The sequence below is a fragment of the Myotis nattereri genome (genome assembly GCF_964212035.1).
Source record: "Myotis nattereri genome assembly, chromosome: 10".
NCBI classification, from domain to species: domain Eukaryota; kingdom Metazoa; phylum Chordata; class Mammalia; order Chiroptera; family Vespertilionidae; genus Myotis; species Myotis nattereri.
This window is the reverse complement of record NC_138085.1, coordinates 66445975-66465947: the sequence shown is the minus strand read 5'-3', so window position 1 is coordinate 66465947 and position 19973 is coordinate 66445975. Positions and strand designations below refer to the sequence as shown.

At 43.0% G+C, this 19973-nt stretch overlaps 1 protein-coding gene across 4 annotated transcripts in view; it reads right to left on the bottom strand.

Moving 5' to 3' along the window:
* FEZ2 (fasciculation and elongation protein zeta 2) overlaps positions 1-19625 on the bottom strand; it is a 37630-nt gene extending 18005 nt beyond the window's left edge. Inside the window, exons 1-6 of one of the 4 annotated variants that reach the window (XM_081100915.1) lie at positions 19340-19619; positions 15026-15134; positions 8900-9016; positions 6674-6815; positions 5188-5456; positions 1733-1852 (exon numbers count right to left, since the gene is read on the bottom strand). In XM_081100915.1, the coding sequence (XP_080957041.1) occupies positions 1826-1852; positions 5188-5456; positions 6674-6815; positions 8900-9016; positions 15026-15134; positions 19340-19593 (918 nt within the window). In that variant the 5' untranslated portion in view covers positions 19594-19619 and the 3' untranslated portion in view covers positions 1733-1825. Of the gene's footprint in view, positions 1-1732; positions 1853-5187; positions 5457-6673; positions 6816-8899; positions 9017-15025; positions 15135-19339 lie in introns of those variants that run through there. The other 3 variants (XM_081100913.1, XM_081100912.1, XM_081100914.1) reach the window with 3 other exon arrangements.
* Between the last annotated feature and the right edge of the window lie 348 nt (positions 19626-19973).

Sequence of the window (19973 nt, the reverse complement as noted above, 5' to 3'; positions counted from 1 at the left end):
GAAGATTTTCAAAGTTAGGAATTAAGTGAAATAGTATCAAATAATGTAATATTTTGGTATCTAAAGATCATTTTAAATTTTTATATAAATTAATATGCTAATTAAATTATGTATTGCCAAACATTTCAGAGACACTAAAACTAGAGTAAAATAACGAATCCTAAAAATTTATAAATTCTTTCCTTATACTTACGGATACTCTAAACTAAGTATATAATAATAATACAATTTCTTGGCATACTATGGTTTTTACTCAAACTTGTATTATATTAACGAACAATTAACAAAACTCTCCAGGACATAAAGGAATCAGGACTCGACTCCTGATTTTATTACAGTAACTGTTGGGTCATGATACACCAAAAACCCACTGCAAAATACAAACAATAGATAATGGTAAAATATTAAAAACTGGATATGTATTTCTCTAAGCAATACTATCTTTCATAAAATAAATGTGTTCCACTTCATAATTCATAGGTGTAAATTATTAAAACATAAACATGACACAGCAAGGGTTCTCTCCGCCTTCCAATGGCTTTCCATTGTATAGCCCTACACTAACTGTTAGGAATGCTCTCTGCAATAAAGTAAAATGCAAAGTAATAGCAACTATCAACAAATTACATTTACATTCGAGTATGTGTACAAGGCAAACTTCATCCTTTCAAGCACAACTACTTAGAAAAGGAGGGGCAGGTACGGATCAGCCCCTTTGCCACTTCTCCGCTACCTTCTTTCAACTTTAGGAAAATGGTAACTTGGTTCGATATAAATTTCAGATTCCTACAAGATATTCAGGTAGTGGGCAGTTGGACATATAATAACTAGCATTTACTCAGGATAACGCTAGACTTGCACATACATGATTTCACTTAATCCCGCTGGAGCTCAAAGGGGTATGTTCCCAGGGCAGCAGCAGGAGTCAAACAGAGCTCTTCGCCAACAGCTCTTAATATTCTGTTCAGCCTCCAGGGGTTTGGAACCTAGCAAAAAGACCCAAGGTAAAAGTACACATTCGCAAGTTGATCTTTCATTCAGGCATCCATTCAGCAGAAATGTATTAGGTTCCTAATGTTGGACGTATGGATACCAAGAAAACAAAGTCACATTTCCTAGCCTTGGAAACCATACCACAAACCGACATGAAAACAAACAAAACAAAAAAATTGCACTATGGCATGACGTGCTAACAGAACTCACTAAGAGGAGTAATACTAACCCAAAAGGGAGAGAGGAGTCAATCCCACTTTGGAGGAGAGGAGTCTTGAGGAAGGTTCTAAGAGAAGAAGACAATGCTTGACCATGATTTTGAAGGATGAGCTTAAAGAAAATCCCCTAAGTTCACAGAGAAAGAAGAAAGGAGGGCCACTCTGCAAAAAGGCAGTGGATACACAGAAGCGCCAACGCCTCAAACAGCACAGTCAGCTCGAAGAAATGCACACTGATTAACAGCATCATTCTAGTCCTTACCCCCACCCTCTGCTCTTCCAGACGCTGAACAACAAGACAGGGAGATATAAAGTTTTCTGCTCTCTTGGGTGTCACTTTTCAAAGAGAAGACCTACTCCTCCGACCACCCCTCCCGAGGGCGAGTGACTAAGGGACAGGACAGCCTGCCCTGCCCATCAGCAGCAGTGACAGTGACTACCCTGTTGGAAACAGCTCCTCAACACTGTCGCTATGGACCACCTCACCCCGTCTTTTGTTTCCTTGGTAACGTTTGTTATACCTAAAATCACACTGTCTGCTCATTCTTTTTCTTGCTTGTTGCCTGTCTCCCTCATTAGAAGTAAGCTCCAGGAGGCCATGGGCTTCGTCCATTTCATCCGGTACCGTGTCTACAGCACGCCTGGCACGAGGAAGACACCTTATCAGCTGGTGAATGAATATTGCTTTAGCTTACCCAACATTTATTTTTAAATTAAAATTAAAAAAAATCAAGGTAACATTTCATTGTATAAAACACTCAATGTTTTCTTCCATATTTAATGGTATTTTCATGTCCCCAAAGAAATTTTCTAGTGCTCTAAATAGCAACCCTAAGCCCCAGTTTTTTCACTGCAGAATATGTTTGAAACAAAACAAGTCTCCAAGATTAGCGGCTACAAAGTTTACCTCTGCTCTATTCCCACCCAGATATTTCATTACGGTATCTTTAGAGCAAAGAGAACAAGCTAGCAATTCTGGGCAAAGTGTTATACCAACTGCAAACGGATGTTCTGTTTCACTGAAACATACATAAGGAAAAATGAAAGGAAATTATTCCATGCTTAAGGAAAAAGTCCAAGTCCTGCTCATAAAACAAAATAATATCTAAGGTAGAAAGAAAAACGTGACTAATTAATCAGAGACCAGATGATGCACGATAGCTATAAAAAGTCACCATTATTGATTTCAGAGAGGAAGGGAGAGGAAGAGAGAGACATCGATGAGAGAGCATCACTGATTGGCTGTCTCCTGCCTGCCCCACACTGGGGATGGAGCCCGGAACCTGGGCATGTGCCCTGATCTGGGATTGAACCATGACTTCCTGGTTCATAGGCTGATGCTCAACCACTGAGCCACACCGGCTGGGCAAGTTACTAATTTTTAGATTTAGTATCACTGAGGATAGCAAAGGCACAGAGACTCGGCCTTGCCAAAACTGCATTTACATAACACGTCTGGGAAGGCAGTATCTTGGGGATCTCTTTCTCCTACTGACCCTTTCACTTTTGGGTTCTTTGGGCCCCCTACCTCTACTTTCAGAATCCCAGGTTTCAGGCTCCGTGTGTCACAGATGGGGAGGTCTTTCTCTGGCATTTTAGGCTTGAGAAGCTAGAGGGAACTAGTACCACAAGCTTAGCAATGCCACTCCGAGCCTGATTAAAGGTTTTGAACAAATAGATCAGGATTCAAGAGGCAACTTCATAAGTTCAAATACTATAAAAAAAGTTACTGTTACTATGAATCTATTTCAAGACTAATAAAGGTTCAAGTAAGACCTAACTGGTGCCTTGCCATTTCTCAATATAAATGCCAAGGAAAATTACACAGTGAATCCACTCTAACCCTTTTTATAGGGGAGTTACATGAAGAAACCTTTAAACCCCTTTAAGGATAAATTCATTTTCTGAAGCCAAGTGCTAACACCAATAAGTAGAGGATTTACATGTAATCCCTAAAAGCAGATAGGCAGAAATTACCAACCACGCTATATAACCTTTAAACTAAGTATTTTATTTGATCAGACTTGTATAATTGGGTGATTTAAAGGGTGAAATTTTTTAAAATAAGAGATATAACATATTGTCCCTGATATTCTAAAGCAAGCTTTCCAGGATTATATACTTAAACAAATGTTTTAGGGTTTTTTGAGTGTCTCTTTTCCAAGAGTAGTCACTGGAAGTGATCAAACACCTATGCAGTCAATACTGCCATTTCTTGAAAATGTTTTGTACCACTTATCTGAGAACACTTTCAATGTCCGTTTATAAGCTATATCCTTTATATGTACAAACAGACATTACATTACAGTAAGAAAACACCCATCTACTCAGAGGCCAAACACAGTATAATGAGTAGGCTATAAATGGTAAGATCCTATTTGTATTAACTGCTCCCTGGTGGCCCGGCAACCCAGACTGCATTCTCTTTTCTGGATTCCAGCAGCATGTGATCAAGGAGATCTATTGCTCTGATAATTTTTCTTTAGAAATAACAAATCAAGACTTAAAGACAGAATTTCTATTATTACAAATCATTATAGCTGGTTTGTGGTGATTTGCATTGCCATGTTATCAATACCATAAAAGGTATGCGCCCTTTAGAAAAATGGACCCCTTTGTCTAATCATTAGACTTTAAAAATAAAACTAGCATTCTTTCATACAAACAAAATGAAGGAGCAATATACAAGGTCTCAACTGATCAAAGCAAAATGAAAGACCATAAAATCAATAAGGAAATACATCTCATAATTGACAGTTGATATTTATGATAAATTTTAATCAAGTGAAATTAATAGGACCATTTAAAATGAAAAATCAGCCCTAGCCGGTTTGGGTCAGTGGATAGAGCCTCAGCCTGTGGATTGAAGGGTCCCAGGTTCAATTCCGGCCAAGGACACATGCCTATGTTGCGGGCTCGATCCCCAGTTGGGGGCATGCAGGAGGCAGCCAATCAATGATTCTCTCTCATCATTGATGTTTCTCTCTCTCCCTCTTCCTTCCTCTCTGAAATCAATAAAGAAATATATTTTTAAAAATAAATAAATAAAAATAAAATGAAAAATCAGAAAACAAAAAAATATACAAAGACTCAAAGAATCAAATATTCCAAACTTATTTTCACCAGTCAGTAATATTCTAGTCCAGTGGTTGGCAAACTCATTAGTCAACAGAGCCAAATAGCAACAGTACAATGATTGAAATTTCTTTTGAGAGCCAAATTTTTTAAAATATAGGTAGGTACATTGTTATTAACTTAATTAGGGTACTCCTAAGGCTTAGGAAGAGCCACACTCAAGGGGCCAAAGAGCCGCATGTGGCTCGCGAGCCGCAGTTTGCCGACCACAGTAGTCTATCAAGTACTCAGCCAGAGGGCTGATGTCACATAACTGCCTGACACCTGCATTTTCCAGCTTCACTGACAAATCAGGAGGAAGCTGTTTACAAATCAGTCTGTGCTTTTGGGCTCAGCACAGCTCAGCTACCTCTCAATGCACCCCCTTTTCATTTTTTATTCTACAACCCGTAAGAGATAAGCAAAAATAAGAAAAAAATACCCTGTAAAAAATCACTAAAATATGTATTTTTAAAAAAAAAAGAAAGAAAAAAAACACCCTTCATTAGTGCACCAGCCAAACATACATAAGCACCAACGTTCTGATGTATTAAAATGGCCACTTCTGACGCTGTTTCTTTAAGACAAACAAAACGCCAGCCTCCTTTTCTGTTCTGCCTCCTCCTTCTACTTCTCTCCCAAACATTTCAGTGCTGGCTGATCCTGAGCAGCATTATGCCTTCCCCATGAAAACGCCTCTGAAGGAGCTGCACACAGCGCTGGTCTTGAGCAGAATCCCATTAGCGTCCGGGGGAGAAGCCCCCCACTCCTGCACATGGACCCCCACCCCCCGAGCTGGAGTGCTGGGATTGCCAGGGAAACGGTTTCCACTGCGCCATGCCTCCTGCAAAACATCACTTACTGTGCCGGGCATGTGACTTCTCTCGTTCTTCCCGTTCTGAGAGCTGCCATTCTTGAGTTTCTTTTTTTTCTTGGCTGTTTCTTTGTGCTCCTTCTGTTTGTTTTGCACTTCAATGAGAACAGAAATAAAGCTGTTTTTCACTTCCTTTTCAAACTCTAGTTCATCTCGCAGGGCCAACTGCTGCACCAGCTCTTCGGAGTATTCCTTAATGGCAGTCTCAATTTCTTCCAGGAGTTCATTTAACTCAGATACTGAGAGCCTTTTTACTCCTGTGACCAAAAGGAAAGGCAAAAACATTTCAAGTGAGCACAACAGGTGCTCCGTGCCAAAGAGCGATACCATATTCTAAGCCAGGGGTGGGAACCTCTAGCCCGTGGGCCGTATAAGGCAGGCCCACAAAATCATCTGGTCTGGCCCTGCCAAGGCACTAGGGGTGAGCTAATTAAATGTCTGACCAAATACAGCAGGCTGATTTTTAAGTTGATGATTCTGTATGACCCGAGAACAATGTTATAAATATCCAAATTGCCTTTGGCAGAAAAAAGGTTCCCCACCCATGTTAAACAATTAACTTGTTCGTGATCTCAGAATCCTAAAACTTCTGGTGGGCAGGTATAAAATAGAAGTGGGTGGGCAAAGTTACTTCTCAGAGGGCTGAGAAGAACCTTTTATGTCTAAATCAATCATCCCATGAATAATACTTCAGTCAAGACTGAAACAATTGTACAAAGGAAAGAACGAACACAGGGAAAAGCCGAGGGAGTACAGAAACTACCTGCTGACAAGAAATCGCAAGCAAGCTCGCAGGGTTCTGCACTTCTGAAGAGAGACGTCCATTTGAAAGAGTTAAACTGAATGCATATTTAATCACATGGGCCCAGTGTGTGAATGTGACTGAGTACTGCGAAGACGAAAGGAAGAATATTCGCTGGAACCCCACTTGAGTTTTCCTCAGCCCATCCCCTCATGTGAGAGATAGGATGTCGTGGAAGTCCTCACATCCAGTAGCCTCAGATTGTGACTGCTTTGGAGGAGGGTCCTCGAGAGAATTAACTGAAAATGAGGTCATGAAGATGGGCCCTAATCCAACGTGACTGTTGCCCTTATAAAAGGAGGCCAAGAGATGCTCACAGAGAAAGCCCGCGAGAGGACAGAGAGAGACAGCCATCTGCAAGCCCAGGAGAAACCCACCCTGCTGACACCCTGATCTCGGACTTCCAGCATCCAGAGCTGTGAGGACACCAATGTCTGTCGTCTCAGCCACCCAGCCTGTGGTACTTTGTTTCAGCAGTCCTAGCTGAATAACACAGGATTCAACGGTGAATATGACATAGTCCCTGATCAAAATATGCCCGAGCATTAGTGGAAAGCGGAGAAGGCCATGCAACCCACCTTGAGAATCAAAGATTGCCGGGGATAGGCACACCATGTGTGTGAAATATACAAAATAAGCACAAAGAGCACTGACTGAAGGAGGGTTTCTTACTCTCTTCATAGCTGCTTGTGCTAGACCTCTTCAGAGTTTGAATTTCCTGGGAGAGCATCGAAAGCCGATCCGACTGTGTGAGTGCTTCATCGTCTTCCGGGTCAGGTGACTCCTGCATCATTTCTTCAATTTCTTCAATAACCTTCCAAAATATACACGCCACTGTTAATCACATATACATGGACAACGATCCCCCTGAAACACGGCGCTCGCGCGAGGCCACCAGAGTGGAAGTGCACTGAATTCTCCATTAATCCACAGTGTGCAGGCGTGGGCGCTCTCAATAATCACATGTTGATTGTAAGGAGGAACACAGTTTATCCACAAAAGTACAACATACTAAACACATACAAACAGGACATGATGTACTGTGCCCATCATGATTCAGGAGGCCCTGCCAGAACTTTCAATGTCTGGGAAATGGCGCTACAAACACATGCACAACTGACTTCAGGCGTGCCAGCAACAGACCATAGTCACTGTCAAACAAAAGTAAAGGACAGAAAATTCATCACCTACCACAAGCAAGTGCTCAATCTAAAGCCACTTCATCAAGTTGACATAAGATTTAGAAAATACAACCGTATAAAAAAGTTACATATAAAGCCAGAAATTACCTCTGTAGCAGCAAAATTCTCCTTTAACATCAGGAAAAAATTTTCATGTATTAATTCAATGGAAGGTGAAGGGATATTCAAACGTTACTTAAAATGCAAAAGATTAAAGAGAAAAAAGAAAGCTGCACAAAAGCAGAAAAATTTCAGAAATATATCTGCCTTGCTGGGTAGGCATGGCTCAGTTTGATTCCTGGTCAGGGCACATTGCCTGGGTTACATGCAGGAGGCAACTGATCAATGATTCTCATCATTGTTATTTCTCTCTCTCTCTCTCTCTCTCTCTCTCTCTCTCTCTCTCTCTCTCCCCCCTTCCTCTCTCTGAAATCAGTAAAAATATATTTTAAAAGAAAAATATCTGCCTTAACTTAAGCAATTATTTACTGTCATAAGCAATGTTGCTCAAATTTTACAACAGCATCTTGTCCTGTTCCAGATTCCAAAAGTTGAGAAGGAGACAGAACTCAAGAGAAAAATATAAGGAAAACCAGAAAAATTACTCATTAGGGAAAAAAAAAAACAGACCTAAGAATTTAAAATAAAACATTATTAGAAAAAAACACAATGCGAATCAACATGTAACACTTATAATAAGGAAAAACAAAAGTAAGCCTGAAGGAGGTGGGGAGTATGTCAGTTAGCAAGAATATTTTCCAAAAATAGGCACTGAAAACAGTAAGATGAGGCACTGAGCTGGGCTGTGCAATCTGCTTCTCTAAATCTTAAAAGCAGGGAAAGCCTGTGCCATGCAAGCAGATGACTACGGAGTCGATGATTCTCGGGGTCACATTTCCCTGGAATATCTCGCTCAACCCCACTCAGCCCCCTAACCTATTCCTTGCTTTTTAAGCACCTCGCTCTCCCCAGGCCTAGAACAATCCAACCACAAATATGACTAAGGAGCACCAAAATGACACATTTTAAATGAACTCCCAACCTGACCATAATATATCTCTTGACTGACCTTGCTTTCCCAGCCTAAAAATACAGTGGGGTAGAAGTCACAGTCCAAGTGGCCACGGAACGTTTATTTCAGGAAGAAGTTTTGCGTTGCATTTTGACAATACAAAAGAGGTGGGAAGAGTATTCAGAAAATGAGAGAGCTGATTCGACTGGTTCTAAATGAATTCAGGGCTGACATTATAGCGCATTCCATAGGAATAATGCCCACTTCTTTCCAGAGCACACAACATGTACATCCAGTGCGTGCTAGTGACTTTGCATAGGTTTGGGAGAAACGAGATGATGCCTAACAGATATATTATAGATTACTCATGTCTGGCTAGATCTAAAGAAAAAAGAAAATCACAATATTCTTTGTGATTTCGGTATAAGCAATAACCCTCCCTTAGTAACTCACTGTCCTGTTTTAACCATGCTTAGCTTGGAAAACTGCCTATATTGGAAAATCTTCCAACTCCCATAATCCCACCTGCTTCAGAGTTCAGAGACGTTCTTCTCCTCTCGGGGGAGGAGGCAACTATTAAGCTACATAAGCAGAAAATAGACGAAAAACAAGTAAATTCCAATAACCCATCACTTGTTGCCATAGTAACAAATTGTGTTTCAGCTCAAGGTTCCCTTTCCCTTTGCGTGAATCTCTCCTCTGTACCTGATCTGCAGTGAAGAGGGGCTCGTCATTAACACAGGAGACGATGATCGAGTGCATATCCAGCTGTTCTCTCAACTCCTCCTCGTCTGATGTGTCAAAGAGCAAGCTGTCACTTATCTAAAAGCAAAAGAACCCACGATTAAAGGCCGGACCTTTGGGTCACAACCAAGTCAAAGGGTCTGGATAGAGACGATGGCAGAGGAAGCATCAGCTGAGAACGTCCCCTCCGAAGGGAGAAATTATCACAGTTGCCCTGTGCCAGGCAGTGAGTGAAGTGCTTTACAGATCCCCCTCCCACGCAAACGAGAGCAACAGAGAATAAGTAACTGTGAAAGTGCTAAGGGCTGCAAGCATCCCACAGTGCCCAACACAGAGACACACTAGCTGTTTTTCCCACGGGAGAGGGAGCTATCAGAGCTGACGGATGAGTACAAAGAGAGAGGGATAGGGCATTAGTTAGAAGCTGTAGGGAACAACAGCAAATGCGGGGTAGACAGCAAATGTGATTTAGTTAACAACCTAACAGTAAGACTGGTACACATTAACATTCCATGGAAAACATAGTTACTTGCAAACTAACTTCTAGCATTCAGAGTGAAGCCCAAGTGATCAACCCCTTGGCAGACAGGAACTGTCCGTGAGGGTCGCACTTAGCCCTATCAGCTGAAATCTCTCCTCCCAAATAAGAGGATCTCGGTTCCAGAACATGTTTAAACCTAACTGTGTTGGAGACTGTCCCACCTCCATTTTCCACACTGCTCTGTGCCCCAGGAGGCCGGCCTTTACGGACTACATCAGAGGATTCCCGTGACCTCAGGCTTCCAGGGGGTTAAAGACCACTGGTAGTCACTAGCAGGAGACTGACTGAAGGTGGGAAGATGAGGGCTGGGCATTTATACTGCTGTCTCTGTCGCTACCAGACCAATGGCCGCAGCTCCTGTCAAGCAGCTACTCTCTCCAGCGTCTGGTAACTCTTTCCCCTCTTGAATCTTCATGCCAGATGGTGCCGGTCTGCTTGCTATTGGCAGCCGGGGGCATCACACCAGGCCTAGCTGGTGTCCCTTAACCCTGTCCATACCAACAGAAACAGCCCCTTTCCAATGACTTGGGGTTTAGTACTGGGAGTCACTGTGAAGACCTTGCCTGGAAAACTCAGCAGATTAAAATGCACACGTGACCATCTATCTGTCACCTAGGTAACATGACATGACTATCCAGATGAGGAAAGAACCAACATTAGAACTCCATTCTTCAAGAAGTAGCACACACTGAGTTCCCAGAGAACAAATGGGCAGCAATGAACCATGTAAGAAGCAACCATGTGTTTCTATCAGCTGGCACATAATTTTAAAAATAGCATTTTACCTGGGAAAATTATTTTATTTACTAGTGCAGAGAATACACATAACATTGAGGATACAATTGAATATTGTAGCTCCCTACTTCCTCCCTAGTTCCTCATACAGGATCATGAGAAGTTTAATGGTGAACAAAGCCCACAAGGTAAGAAACCTGCAAGTGAGGCGCGCAAAGGAACACAGGTGTGCTGCCTTTCAGAACCTGAGGCTGGGAGAGCAGCCGTGTCAGCACTCCAGGCTCTATCTACTCCCACAGACTGCAGCTCCATGCTGTACCACAGGGATGACACACCTGCTCATTCTGTTTCTCAATGCACCGTCAGCCTAGGAGGCCTGGCCATGGCCTTCTGCATGTCATTGTGAAGTTTTAGAACACTGTGTGAGAAAAAGAACCTGAAAGCTCCCAGGGGGAGAAAACCATCACATTAAAAGGACCAGGTATCAAATGTCACTTCAATTCTCAACAGCAACAACAGAAGCTAGAGAACAATGAATATAATTTCTGCATTTCAATTAAGCCCACTCTAGAATCCCAGCTAAACAACTAGGTGAGGATTCAGAATAAAGAAATTTCCGGACAAAAAACTGACTTCTCATGTACCCTTTCTCAGAAAGCTACTGCAGAATATGCTCCATTAAAACCAGGAGGAAAACCAAAAAGGAAGAAGACATGGGATCTAATACATGAAAGAGGTGAAGGGAATTCTTGTAATGATAGTGAAGATCTCAGAATGATGGCTGTGAAGCTGAACTAGAGTAACTAGTTCAGATTAGAATTGTTAACTGCTGAGGACATCAAGAAAGGCATTAGGAAAAAGAGAGAGGAATTAGTGTATTTCAATTACTAAAATTAGTTTTATGGCTTTGTTGAGGCTGAATTAGTGAGCTAATGATAACCTAAATAAATCACCAAAAAGACAATTAAAATTACCCTAAGAAAAAAATTACAAGTGAAAATTTAATCATAATGTAGAGTAAAATGGATCACCTGTGAATATTTAAATAATCAATATAAATGGCGATTAATTTAACCCAATATTTTGATATAAAAATATTGGGAAGATAGGGGAAAGGTAAATTTTTATGAGGGCTATGGTGTTGGGGTTAGAGGGAGGACTATGGGAGAGCTAAACCCTCATCCTCTGGAAATTGAAAAATCAAATAAAATGATATGAGTATGTTATCTGTTAGAAGAAATAGGTGAAGTACCTGAAAGTGGTTGCCTCTGGTAAGTGGGAACCAAAGATGGGTAAGTAGGGCAGAGGGTGCTTTTCCATGTTAAGTCCTATAATTCTAATATACTTTTTAAACTATAATAGTTATCCTTTTAAATAAGAAGGTCAAGAGCAAGCATGTCAAACTCACAGCCCACGGGCTGCATGCCTCGTTTATTTGGCCCATGTTGGCCTTTGAGCTTGACATACTTGGTCAAGAGATTAGGCTCTTGAGAGTGGATGTTTGATTTCAAAACTGGAGACACAGAGATGAAAAATTCCAGTGTGATCACAATGACGTATGGATGATACGGAGTAGACATAACAATTACCTTCACTGATCTTTAAATTGTAACAGCCACCCATCCACCCCCATCAATCACTCTTCTATGTTTTAACTTGAAGACCATAGTTTTGTTTTATTTTTCCCCTTATAGATAAGTTGCCCCTTATAGACAAAAGTTTTAATTTGAAAATCACTCCTAAGGAAGACGTTATTATCTTAGTGTTTCTACTCTTAAAGATAGAAAGGTGCGTAAACAAAGCTGAAGTCCTTGCAAAAATGTTCATGGTGGGGGACGGATGGCACAGGAGATGCTCCTAAGGCAAACGACTCAGAAGCACTCTATGTATAAGCATGATCAGGAAGGCACTGTATTTACAATAGGCTTACAGCTATTGCCAAAACATGTGAGTGATACCAGTAAACCATAGAACAAATTTCCATGACAACAAAAATAATGACCCCAGATCATCATTCCAGGAAGGGGGCCAAGCCCACTCCACACGGAGATGACATATGTTAAGGGCTGGAATCCCTTTCGGACTATGAGAGCTAGCCTTGGCTGTCAGGGTATCATTATTCACTCTCCCGTTCGGCATCAACGTGCCTTCTCTTCGCCAAGCATTCCAAACATCACTCCTTCAGTGCCAGGGTTAGAGCTGCTGGTGCTGTTTCCCTCTATGAAAAGGAAGCTGTCTCAAATGGGAAATAATGTGCCCACAGAAGAATTTGGACTATACTAGATGCCAGCAAATTTCTTCTCCCTTTGTCAAAATAATTTCCTATGGACCTTCATTTACAATTGGAATAATCCAAAGAATGCTTCCAGGAGGTAAACAAACACTTGTCTTAGTGCTGACAACATGCCAGGCACAGTGGTAGTTACTAAAGAGACAAATACAAAGACACTACGAGGAGGTCACAATCTAATGACAGCCCAGAGACATCTATATATATAAAAGCCTAAGCGACCGGCTGACTGGCCGGTAGCTATGATGCACACTGACCACCAGGGGGCAGACATTCAACACAGTAGCAGAAACCACAGGCATGGAAACATGGAACAGACTGATGAATCTCAGAGGGAAGGGAGAAGGGGGGAGAGCTGGAAGAGATTAACCAAAAGATCTTATATGCATACTAGAGGCCCAGTGCAAGGATTTGTGCACCGATGGGGGGTCCCTCAGCCTGGCTTGTAAGGATCAGGCCAAAACCAACTTTCTATGACACCCCCCGAGGGGTCCCAGATTGCAAGAGGGTGCAGGTCAGGCCGAGGGACCCCACTGGTGCACAAATCTGTGCACCGGGCCTCTAGTATGAATAATAAGGGAACACAATAGTGATTAGAGACATGAGCAGAGCACTGTGGGGACTAGCACCTAGGAGACAATGGGGCTAAATTTCTATGGGACCAATAAGTTCTGTAGGGTTTTCACACCCTACATGTGTAACGGATTCCCACAGAGAGGAGTGCATTTTCCTTCTGTACAAGGATTCAGGCCATGGCTAACTGACCATCTGTCAGACATGCTGTAGATGGGGATTCCCCCCAAGTGAGAGGTTGGATTAAGTGTTCTTTCAAGTCCCTTTCGAGTCTAAAATCATAATTCCATGAGATCAGCAAAGGCTACATCAGTAATAGGAAGCTTCGGAGAGGAAGGGAAACTTGGAACTAAGTCCAAAATGACAGCCTGGCTCTAAATAAACAGAAGACAGAGCATAAGATATCTGGTTGCATTCCTTTTCATTACTCGTATGTCAGGTCAGTCTGCAAAACAGCTTACTGGGGTCAATAATTAGCGCAAACAGTAAGAATTCTACATCTACTTGAAAACTGGGAAGTATTTTACTAGAATTCTGTATTTTACTAGAAAATACTGGATAGCAAGCTTTTCTGAATCACATGTTAAGAAAACCATTTTCACAAAACCTTAACAATACTATTTAACATACTGACAGGCTTACTGCATTAAGCTCCCAATAACTGCACAAATACACTAATGAAACAAGAGCATGCCAAAATATCCGGCATGGGTTTGCGCTGCTCTTTGATGAGGAACTTAAACAGCCAGCCCTGAAACTGACATAATTTAGCTAAGTTTCTCCTCAGCTTAAACAACACTGTGATTTTCCACTAAAAGCAATTATCTTCCCTCTTCTGTCCCCCCTTGCTGCCTTATCACCTGTGCTCGTTTTTCTCCCACAGGCATCTTCACTTTATAACACCAAGCAAGTACAGCAACCTCAGAGAGTTAGCCAAGAACACATTTAAAAGCCCAGAACTGAAATGTCTTTCAAAAGTTCCCCAATAATCCCAATACATAGCCTTTAGGCAACAAGCAAATCATTAAATTCATCAAAAAGTTAACTCTGTTGATATTCCAGTACCTCAATACAGTCATGTGCCACCTAACAATGTTTGGGTCAACAACTGACCACACAGACCAGAGTGGTCCCCTAAGATTATAATACAACTGAAAAGTCCCTGTTGCCTAGTGACGCATCACTCAGGTGTTTGTGGAGATGCTGGTGTAAAGAAACCTACTGTGCTGCCAGCTGTATAAAAATATAGCACATATAATTATGATCTGCACTATTACCCGATTATGATAATACTCAACTACGATACTGGTTTATGTATTTACTGCAGTATACTTTTTATCATTATTTTAGAGTATATTCTAATTATAAAAAAATGTTTGCTGTAAATCAGTGCGCCATGTTATTCCTCATACATCTCATGTTTCTGGTGTCTCTTAATTAGATCAGTTTCTCTTGTGCTGGATTTAATCCTGTGTTATTTCATAACGTAGCATACTGCACAGGCTAGCAGCCCAGGTGTGCAGTAGACTATACCATACAGGGCTGTGTACGGGCATTCTATGATGTTCACACGACACGGAAATCTAACCACACATTTCTCAGGATGCATCCCCATCACTAAGTAGCACATGATTTTGTATTAAACCAAAGGCTAGGATTCTCACTGAGTGTTCTCAGCAAATCATGTTATTTAAGGCGGGGGAAAAAACAGGCCGGTTATTGATGTTCATACACAGGTGATGAAAATTTAGCTAAACATAAAAAAGGGAGTGTGTGCTGGGGAAGCACTGGAGGGAAGTGCTAATAGGTGGTTTATGGCCACAGAGGGCCAGTCCAACTGCTTGGAAATAAGAGGCCGCTCATGAATGTTGGTTAATAGAAATGCTCCTTGTTAGTTCCATTATCAGACTCAGTTATTAAGAAACTACTGGTTCAATCCCCAACTTACCTCTTTTTCTGAGAGGTTCAGAGTGAGCAAGTGCAGGGACCTGGTATGGGATGACTTCCAGTCCACAGGCATTACGTTTCCGTAATTATCTGTCAGGGCATTCCAAATCCTTAAAAAGAAGAAAACTACCGTCAACGAAAGTTAGCATTCTATATGTCTTTTATTAAATAAATATCCATTTCCACCATGAAAGAAAAACAAAAAATATCAAAGAAAAAAAAAAAGCCCACTGTTTCTCAGAAAACATCAACAACGTAGAGCATCCTAAATAAGACTAAATGAAAACTGTGTAATTGGCTGACAAGAAGTCCTGAGGGAAGATGGAGTGAAATGGAAAACTCTCCCAGGTTGATAACTGACACTTTCCATGGTAACATGTGCCAGGCACTATTCTAAACAACTTACATATTAACTCACTTACTTCTCAAAAGCAATATTGCCCTGGCCTGTGTGGCGTAGTTGGTTGGAGCATCACCCCTTGCACCAGAAGGTTGTGAGTTCCATCCCCAGGCAGGGCACAGGCAGGAGGCAACCAATCGATGTTTTTCTCTCTCTTCCTCTCTCTGTCAAATCAATTATTTTAAAAAGCCAGTATTAGGAAGAACCATCATTATCCCCCCATTTTACAGACAAGGAAACTAAAGCACCGGGAAGTTGAGTCATTGCAACCTGGTAGAAGCACACTGTGCTTTAATTTCCTACAAGCTGCAAACAATATAGACCATTCCATAGAGTAAATAATCTCTCTAGCAGACCTGTTATCCCTTCTAGGAAAAAGGATTCGGTTGTAATGTTAGAGCAGGGTTGAATATCTAACTTGTAATATAATAGACCAAGGACTAAAACTGATAAAATGAAAGGGGAAAGAAAGGGAGTTCAAATATAATCCACACAGGCGATATGCAGTGAAGCTACCCCACCTCAAGCAGCACTTGTGCGAGGCAACAGAGCACTTGACGAAAATGCAGGAAAACATAGACTCGTCTCCATCTTCCTCAATGAGTCTTGGGCCATGTCCTTTAACCTCTCTACATTAGCCTCCCTTCTACAAAATGAGAGGCTTGAACAAGAAACACAGACATCCCTTCAGCTCAATTACTCTACATATTAATTTAAATGAGTTGTATTGAGTCCCAAAGCACACTAGATAAGGACAGCGAACTCCAATTTCACGACCAAAATGAAGGTTTCGGTACCAAGGTAATAACCAGCATAATAAAACATGACCTTCTATGAAAAACATTGACTTGGGAGATATAAATGACAGGAAATTTAATTGAAGTAAAGTTAAACATTACAGCTACAAGCTACTTGCCAGCTAGAGGTATGCACATATATGTCTTAAAGAAAAAACACCCTAAAATTTATAACGGGTATCTAACTGTGAATAAGCCATGACATAATTAGGTGGGGGTTATTTACAAGTGTGTGAGCCATTAGGATACAAAAGCAAGACCACTAGGGGCCTAGAAATAAGAACACAAGCTTCAAAATAAAGAAGCAACATGCTTGATTTAATGCATTGGGATTTGGTGCTAAAGAGATGAAGCAATAGGACCACAACTGCCAAAACCATAAAATCCCAACATGATGTTTTTGGCTTTGGAACGTACATTTCGCCTCATTGAAAATGTAAACCCAAAGGCTCTGGAAAACTGGCCTGTTTACCCAGCAGATCTCCCATATGCTTGGTTCATCCCTATTCCCCTCTCTGTTGGAATCATAATCTCCTCTCCTGCCAACATGCTCACACTGGAAGGAACCCTTCTGGACTGTGAAATGGGCTGGGTTTGAGGCCCACACCTTCCTGGGTGCGAGATTTTCAAATACTGAATTACTGAGTATACACCTAAGCCTGGCCAGAAACCCCAGTAGCATATTCTCTAGAAGGTGAAGAAAGCCCAGAGTTTTGGGGGATGGCTTGTCTGCCCCTTCATACATGAGGCTGTGATAAAAGGACAAGTGGACTGGAATGCTCACCTAGCAAACGTAACTGTGACTGAATTTGATCTGTCCAGAAGGGGCAGGACAATCAATAGTCCTCTATCTCCACCAAGGTCAGGACAATTGTAGTTGGAAGGAAGTAGGGCCCACTGAAATGAAAGATTTCTAGAATTCTCCAGTTAAGACAGGACTTGCCTTCATCCTTATCGCCAAGGATTACGAGCAGTCATAAACAACTGGCGAAACAGCTCTTTCCAAGGTCAAAGTCCCACCAACATTGAATCCTACAGGAGACCCTTCTAGCGTAAAGCCTTAGCAGATAAGTGCAATCCCTGTATTTAACCAAAACTAAAACTGGGACCCAGAAAAGTTCAATAAAATGCCCGAAGATATTCAAGGCAATATCTGAGGGCAAGAATTCTCAACTCTCCCCGGAGAAAGGAGCATGAAATGGACTCTAACAAGCAATGCGAAGCAGATTTATGCAATAGAAAGGGGATAATGAGAGTAACCAGCTCAGGCCCTGGGAAAGAGAGATTTCTCATGCATTCCTAAGCCAAGCCACACACATTACCAACATGTCATCTACTAAAAACCATTTTCAAGAGTAACAAAAATTGTTTTTAAGTTTTTCATCATCCTAAGATTTAAGCAAAGGCTAAAACACACTACTTTCCAGACAGAACAAGTGAAACAAAAAGGAACTTTAACTATCTGTGTACGAACCACTAATCTGTTTTGAGAGGTTACTGTTGATAAACCCAAACTCGTAATAAGTATAATTTTAAAATCCAGAATATGTCCTGAGTCTAGTGATTCAGAGTATATAATTATATATATATATATATAGATAGATAGATAGATAGATATACACATACACACTTAATACTGTCTTCTTTTGGGGAATAGAATTTTTAAAATGTCACATATTGCCACTGAGTGCATATCTTTGTGTACAACATCCAATCATAAATTCCTCCCTCTACACCTGAACACTGTACAAAGGTAAAATTAAACAATACAGTCTCCAAACATAGCTGGGCCCAAACCACTGCTAAGTCATGCTTACAGGCACCCATTCCCAACCCCCCCTTCTCAAGCTTCCTACCTTATTCCTGATAATCTGCCTCACAGAGGAAAGGAGATCATCAAGCTAGAAGCCCCTTACTAAGCCCATGGAGCTTTGTCTCATGAGTTCTTCCCTAAACTCCATTCTCTCCATCCCAACAATGTTCTGAAAACCCATCCACACCCACGTCCTCAGTTATTTACTCCAGTAATTTCACCCTCAGCCTCTCCAGAGGCGCCTCTCCCTGACATTACATTTGCTGAAGTTTTTTTACTCTCACCATTTTTAACTCCCTTTTGGTCCTGTGGTACATAATCACAATCCTTACTTAACCAAATTATAATTGGGATTCAAAGTGGTTAAAAGAAAGTGCCCCCAGGAACTCTTATCTCTTCCTTCTCCCAGCTCTCATAAAACCCTGTGAATTCCCCATTGTTACACTTAGATAATTCGGTAATAATTACCAATTTATGCATTGGTCTTCCCCACCAGAACAGAAGATCCCAGCTATTCATAAGCACAGCTCTTCCTTTTTGCTTCTGTGGCAGCCTGCACCATACCCGGGCTCTCAGGTGGACCCAGTAAATTGCTGTGGCTTAATGCTGCTTCAGCACTGGTACCTTTGCACGTGCTGCATCCTCGAGCTAGAATGCTAGGCCTTTCTTCACCTGCCAAGCAAACTCCCACTCCCACCAGGATCCAATTTTCCCGTTTCTTTCTCTATCAAGTCTTTCCTGGCTCCCCACCACACACACACACACACACACACACACACACACACACACTTTTAAATCTCCTAAATTTTACACATCTATCCACTAGAGCATTTGTCACACTCAGACAAATATGTGTTTATAAACCTAGTTCCCAGCCTAGGTTGTGCCCTACGTATGCCCAGTGCGAAGCAGCCTCAGGCACTTAACGGACTGGGTAACTGCTGTTGAATGAATGAATGGCTACACCTGAGCCGAGGAGGTCCTGCCTCTAGACGGGCTCTACAAGGAGACTCCCGCTCCCCCAAGCCAGGGTCGGTTTCACGGCAGGAGGCGGCGGCGGACAGTGGCGGGGTTTAAGGTGGGGCGCGAGGCAGCAGGGGGTTTAAATCGCCGGCGCGCAGAGGCCAAGGGCCCGGGGAGGGAGCAGGGCGACGGGGAGGGGCGGGGACTCGCGGCCCAGGAGACGGAAGGAGGGCGCGGGGCGGAGCCTGCCGCCGGGGTCCCGCCGGGCAGCGGACCCCGGGCCGGCGGACGGGGCGAGGGCAGGGGAGGCTCCCGCCCGCTCCCGGCCGGGCCCGCACTCACTCGTCCCCCTGCAGGAGGCTGCACTCGGTGATGGGCCGCACGGCCGCCCTCGGGGGCTCGGCGCCCGGACCCGAGGGGCGGAAACACAGGCTCAGCTTCTCCTCCAGGCTGCGGGCCAGCGCCGGAAAGCCGCCGCCTGCCCCGCCCGGCCCGGGCGCGGCCTCGGGGCCCGCGCTGTGGTTCTCCTGGTCCTGGGGGCTGCGGGCCGGGTCCTGGAACTCATAGAAATCCTGCCAGTCGCCGTCCGCCGCCATCGCCGCCGGTGCGGACGCGCCCGCCCCGCCCCGTCCCCGGGCCCCGCCCTCGGAACCCGCCCCGCCCGCTGGCCCCGCCCCGCCCGCTGGCCCCGCCCCATCCAGGCGCCGGCTGGGTTCCGCCCTGGGCCGCCCAGCCTGGGGCTTCCCTCGATAGAATCTTCGCGGGATCGACCGTGGGTCCCCACAGAAGGGATAACCTGACCTGCATTAGGTCACTGCGTGTAGTCTCTGTGACTCAGAAACAGCCTCCCTCTTGGCTTCTCTGTGGGTACCGGGCCTAAATGAGGCCAAAGTAAAGAGCTTCTTTAATCTTGCGACCTAGCGTCAGATTGTGCACAAGTCACTTCCCCAGGGTAGCCTGCTCCTGTTGTATCTTT